General features: G+C 33.8%; 2 protein-coding genes across 2 annotated transcripts; both read left to right on the top strand.

The window, feature by feature from the left end:
* Positions 1-765: 765 nt before the first annotated feature.
* Positions 766-1,836, top strand: LOC110696962. The gene is made up of 3 exons (XM_021874301.1): positions 766-886; positions 983-1,115; positions 1,176-1,836. The coding sequence occupies exons 1-3, from the start codon at positions 766-768 to the stop codon at positions 1,834-1,836; spliced, it is 915 nt and encodes a 304-aa protein (XP_021729993.1).
* Positions 1,837-2,351: 515 nt separating this feature from the next.
* LOC110696954 lies at positions 2,352-4,197 on the top strand. Its single transcript, XM_021874292.1, has 3 exons — positions 2,352-2,499; positions 2,629-3,083; positions 3,538-4,197. The coding sequence occupies exons 1-3, from the start codon at positions 2,352-2,354 to the stop codon at positions 4,195-4,197; spliced, it is 1,263 nt and encodes a 420-aa protein (XP_021729984.1).
* The last annotated feature ends 2,257 nt before the right edge of the window (positions 4,198-6,454 follow it).

Genomic DNA, 6,454 nt, shown 5'->3' with positions numbered 1-6,454 from the left:
GGTAGTTATACCTCCTACTACGATTAGTCAATCTCTACTAGTAGGACCTCTTGTGCTTCTAAGTGTACCATGTTGTTTACATTGTAATGCAAAGAAATTCATGTATGAAACTCCAAGCTTTTGTTGTTACGATGGACAAGTTGTTATTGCAGTTAATGAATTTCCTACTGAGTTATGTCGCTTATATGTATCACAAGATGAAGATGCTAAACATTTCAAACAATATAGCCGAATGTATAACAACCACTTTGCTTTTAGTTTTATACGTGGAAAAACAGAGTCAACAACATATAAAGGGATATATGTAGTCAAAATGCATGGGAAAATATATCACTGTGTTCCAGACCTTCTACCTGATGATGGTAGTCCTAAATATCTGCAGCTGTATTTTTATGATGGCCAGCAAGAAGTCCAGAATCGAGTAAATTGTTTTTCTGAAGTACGGGAAGATATTATTCGTATATTAATGAAGATTATTGAGATCAATCCTTATGCAAGATTTTTCAGATCGTTGAGGGAAATAGAGATTGATGAAAACAAGCAGATAGTCTTATCTCAGAGTACTGTTTTGGATCAACGGGTTTACAATGCACCTGTCTCAGATGAAGTTGATGTAGTGTGGCCAGATGGTGCGTCTTCAAGTCAAATAAGCACTCCACATATTCTTGTGTATGGAAAGTCCGCTCAAACTCATCGTATTTGTCACTATTATGGGTGCTATGATCCACTATAATATCCACTGTTATTCCCCCATGGTGAATGTGGATGGACTCAAAATTTAAGAAACAGGTTGGTGCTGGGAAAAAGCATACAAATCAGGTTCCAGATCCTATAAATTCTTGCGTAGTTCATACCGTGCAAAATTTTTTGGATGAAGCAGAATCACGTAAGTGTTTGTTATATACGTATATTATATTTTATTTTAAAACATTTATTGTGATGTACATTTTTAGTAGTTTCTTTTTTCTTCTGCAAAATGTAGGTGTTGTTAAACACAGAACAAGAGTTGATAAATATATTTCTCCAAGAGGATACTATGCCTACAAATTACAGATTAGGCCCAAAAACATGCTCCTAAGAGGTGGACAATGTTTTCAGCAGTTTGTTGTTGACATGTATGTCAAGAAAGAAAATTCAAGGCTTGATTATCTATGAAACAATCAATATATAATTAGAGCTAATCTTTATCAAGGTATTCTTGATATTGTGTCAGGTGAAGAGACAGATGCTTCGAAGGTTGGACATCTTGTTGTTTTGTCTCCATCGCTCATTGGGTGTCCTAGAGATCTTAAACGTCGATATCTAAATGCAATGGCATTAGTTCAGAGGTATGGAAAGCCGAATTTGTTTATTACCATGACATGCAATGCAAATTGGCCGAAAATACAGTGTGAACTACAACCTGGAGAGAAAGCACAAGATAGGTCAGATATAGTGGCTCGGATATTCCGTGCTAAATTATTGGCGTTAAAAAAAAAGATTAAGAAAGAAAAACTCTTCGGTGAAGTGGCAGCAATGATCGATGTTGTTGAGTTCCAAAAGAGAGGATTACCACATGCACATTTTTTAATAATACTAAAACGTGACTTCAAAATAAGAGGGCCAACAGAGTATGATAAATTTGTTTGTGCTGAAATCCCGTCATTTGATAATCCTCATCTTCGTAAAGTTTTCTTGACTCATATGATGCACGGGCTTTGCGGCAAGCTGAATCCAAAATGTCCTTGCATGAAAATGGATGGGAGAAATTTAGTCTTTAAAAATGGATATCCAAAAGACTATAATTCAGAAACAGCAAACAACAAAGATGGATATCCTATATATAGCAGAAGATAAATAGGTGAAAAGGTGAAAATCGGACGAGCTGAGCTAGATAACCAATGGGTAGTACCTTACAATCCATATTTACTACTCATGTTTGACTATCATATAAATGTTGAGGTATGCTCAACTATCAAAGTAGTAAAATAATTGTACAAATACATTTACAAAGGGCACGATCGAATATCATTCAAGATATCTGCCACAAATGATAATAAAGTTGATGAAATTGAACAATTTCAATCTAGCAGGTTGGTATTTATTATTTAGTTTGCATTATTAGATTTTGTTTCGTATAATTTCAATTATTTCATTGGAACTGAGTGATTATAAATTGTTAGGTGAGTATCCCCATGTGAAGGAGTATGGAGAATATTTGGGTTTGATATGTATGAAATCTATCCTCCTGTTATGCCGTTGTATGTACATCTTCCAAATATGCAATCCATTGTTGTAGGACACATGAAAATCTCAAACGAGTAGTGAGAGATCCTAAGCGTTTACGTACACCATTGACAGAATAGTTTGCAATGAATTTGACAATTAATGTTGGCACCAATCTTTTATATGGTGAATTTCCAGAGCACTACAGATGGGATGCAAGTACAAAGGAATGGAAAGGCAGGAAAAATACACTAACTGTTGTTGGGAGGATATTGTTTGTCTTACCTGCTGAAGGTGAATGTTATTTTCTAAGACTTTTACTGCTTAATATACGAAATTCAACATCTTTTTCAGACTTATGTACAGTTGATAATTATGTATGTGCTACATTTCAAGAAACTGCTAAATGACTTGGTCTTTTAGAAGACGATGATGCTGCATCAATTTGCCTGGCTGAAGCTGCAGAGGTACAGTTACCAGGTGCTTTTAGACGACTATTTACAACAGTTCTGATATTTTGTCAACCGAGCGATCCATCTGCTTTATGGGGAAAATATTACACATCGTTGTTAGAAGACTTCAGGTATCAATTCAAGGATTGTACCGGAAAAATAAAACAGCTTACTGTCAGTTTGTTAGAACAACACCTTGAATCAATGGGTAAATCACTGAAAACTTTTGGGCTAGATCATCTAAGTTATAATGTCAGTGATGAGTTTAGAAAAACGAGAGATATAGCAGATGCTTTAAATACAGCTATTCCTGAAGAATTCATTAATTCAAAAGAACGTTTGAATGCAGCTCAATTGAAAGCATTTAATTGCATAATGAAACACGTCAATGAGGGAAAAGGAGGTGCTTTTTTATTGATGGACCAGGTGGCACGAGCAAGACATTTTTATACAATTGTTTATATGTAGAAATTCGAATGATGAATAAAATTGTGTTGCCAACCGCATCATCTGGAATAGCAGCATCAAATATCCCTTCAAGCAGAACAATCATTCAAGATTTAAATACCAGTTGATCATGAGAGCTGTTTTACATGTGATGTGCCAAAACAAGGTAGTTTAGCACATTTAATAAAAGAGACAGCTTTGATTATCTGGGATGAGGCTTCTATAGCCAACAAGGCGAATTTATAGGCCCTTGATTTGCTGTTACAAGATATTTATGAAAATACAACACTTTTTGGTGGTAAGCTTATCATTTTTGGCGGAGATTTTAGACAGGTTCTACCAATTGTACCTCAAAAGTCCTTAAGACAAGCTGTTGAATCAAGCATTGTCGCTTCATATATCTGGCCATCTCTGAAAAGATTTAAATTAACAGAAAATCAGCGAGCTCGTGCCTGCATTTTGTTCGTTTTTGTTATCTTATGGCAAAAGTGAATTACAAACAAATGAGTGTGGTTATGTGCAACTGCCTGATGGAATGATTCGACATTTGGATATGGAAAAGGATCCCATTTTGGAGATTATAAAAGCAACATTTCCAGAAGTTGAGAAAGAAACAAGTACATCAGATATCTTTGCAGATAGGGAAATTTTAACTCCGATGAATGACGATGCGGATATGGTGAATTCAGTTTTGATTGACCAGTTTCCAGGAGAAAAAGTAGTTTATAAAAGTTTTGATGTAATGCTCAATGATACATGCAGTATCTATCCGATGGAGTTTATAAATAAACTTTGCCTAGGGGGGATGAGTCCCCATGAGCTTGTCCTTAAAAAGGATTGTCCAGTGATTTTGTTACGCAATATAATGCCTTCTGAAGGGCTCTGTAATGGTACGAGATTGATTTGTAAGACTTTTATGCCCAACATTATTGTCTGTGAAATTTCTGTTGGACAATGCAAAGGTAAAACTGATTTTGTGCATCGAGCAACTTTACGCCCTGCAGCAAATAGCAGGTATCCATTTACTTTTGAAAGGAAACAATTTCCAATTAAATTATGTTTTGCCATGACGATTAATAAATCACAAGGGTAGACGTTGAATCAAGTTTCGATATATCTTCCTCGGTCGTGTTTTTCACATGGTCAATTGTATGTGGCTTTATCTCTGGCTAAAAAGGCTGAAAATGTTGTTATGTATACTATGAAACCACCTGAAGGGTATCACATAAACTCAATTAGAAATGTAGTATCTTTTGATATTTTGAAGTATTCGCAAATAATTTAGCATTAAACATTTAATTTGTTTTTTAGTGTTATTGATACAATGTTTTTTGTTCTAATTCCTTATATAAATAATGTACCATTATAATAAGAGATTACACTATACATTGTATTATTGCATATGCTTTTGATCATCACAACAAAGTTGTATTATATTTAAAACATTATTGCTTTTAAGTTTGAGAGCATACCTTTTAATAATTTCGGATTTATTTAGCAAATATATATTATTATTGATATACATTATGATTTCAAAATTTTTTAGGTTCAACATAATTGGGCATGGTAAAAGTTATTTAAAACCAACAATCTGAAATCCCAATGCCATGTCAATGACATTTGATCCCAATGCCGTGTTTAGGCGTAAAGAGAAATATTTATTTTGGCAAAATTGGTTTAGCCTATATTTGGTTTAGTCTATGTTTTTTACACTTTGTTAAGAACTTCTCTAAATATGAGAAGTCACTTACACTAACAACCGAATACCAATATGTGCGCAATGTTTGCCAACCAACTCTGTATCATATGTTTCTTGCACTCTGTCAAGCACTTTTTTCCAAAACCTTTCCCTTAAAAACATTTTGGGTTTAACCTAATTTGGCATGGCACATACACTAACAAAAGAATACCAAAGTGTGCACAATGTTTGCCAGCCAACTCTGTATCATATGTTTCTTGCACTCTGTCGAATACTTTTCTTCTGTCACTTTTCCCTTCAAAACGTTTTAGGTTTAACGTAATTTGGCATGGTATTAGAAATTTGAAATCAAAGACCTTTAATTCCAATGTCGTATCAATGAAATTTGATCCCAATGTTTATATATGCACAATGTTTGCCATTGAACTCAGTATCATATTTACTTTGGCGATTTTAATTTAGCCTATATTTGATTTAGTCTATGTTTCTTGCACTTTGTCAAGCGCTTTTCTAAATATGATAAGTCACGTATACTTACGAAAAAATTTAAAAATGTGTATAATGTTTGCTAACTAACTTTGTATAATTTTTTTCTTACACTTTGTGAAGCAATTTCCTTCCGACAACTTTCCCTTTGAAGCGCATAGCGTTTAACATAATTTGTCATGGTAAAAGACATTTGAAATTAAAGATCTTTAATCCCAATGTCGTATCAACGACATTTGATCCTAATGACTATATATGCACAATGTTTACCAACCAACTCAGTATTTGCACTTTGTTAAGCACTTTTATTGTGTCACTTTTCCCTTCAAAACATTTTAGTTCAATATAATTAGGCGTGGTAAAGGAAATTTGAAACCAATGACCTTTAATTCCAATGTTAGGTCAATGACATTTGATCCCAGTGCCGTGTCTAGGCATAAGGCCATATATTTACTTTGGCAAATTTGTTTTCGCCTATATTTGATTAAGCTTATGTTTTTTGCATTTTGTCAAGCACTTTTATTCTGACACCTTTCCCTTCAAAACGTTTTAGGTTTAACATAAATAGGCATGGCAAAAGACATTTTACACCAAAGACCTTTAATCACAGTGCCTTGTCAATGACATCTGATTCCAAAGCCTAAATATGCACAATGTTTCCCAATGCCGTGTCAATGACATTTGATCCCAATGTCGTTTCTATGCATGAGGCCGCATATTTAATTTGGCAAATTTGGTTTACCCTATATTTGATTTAGCCTATGTTAGTTGCAGTTTGTCAATCACTTTTCTTCTGATACCTTTTCTTTTAAAACGTATTTTGTTCAATATAATTAAGCCTGGTAAAAGACATTTGAAACCAAAGACTTTTGATTCTAATGCCATGTTAAAAACATCTGAACAAAACAACTACAAACAAACTCTGTGTTATATGTTTTTTGTACTCTATTACACATTTTTTTTCCGATTCATTGTTCTTTAATATTAACAACCAAAATATAATTTTCCTGATTACGAAATACCACAAATGATTGCAATTTGAAATTGATGGACTTTGGGTAATTTAAACGGTTACAACCGTTATAATGAGAGTAATAAAGGAGTTGAGAAGTTTAGAGGGTAGTCATTTTTAGGAAATTGTGTTTAATAATAGTTTAGTGGGAAT

This window comes from Chenopodium quinoa, unplaced genomic scaffold (genome assembly GCF_001683475.1).
Source record: "Chenopodium quinoa cultivar QQ74 unplaced genomic scaffold, ASM168347v1, whole genome shotgun sequence".
Taxonomy (NCBI): domain Eukaryota; kingdom Viridiplantae; phylum Streptophyta; class Magnoliopsida; order Caryophyllales; family Amaranthaceae; genus Chenopodium; species Chenopodium quinoa.
Note: the sequence above shows the minus strand (reverse complement) of the source record. Positions and strands in the feature narration are given on the sequence as shown.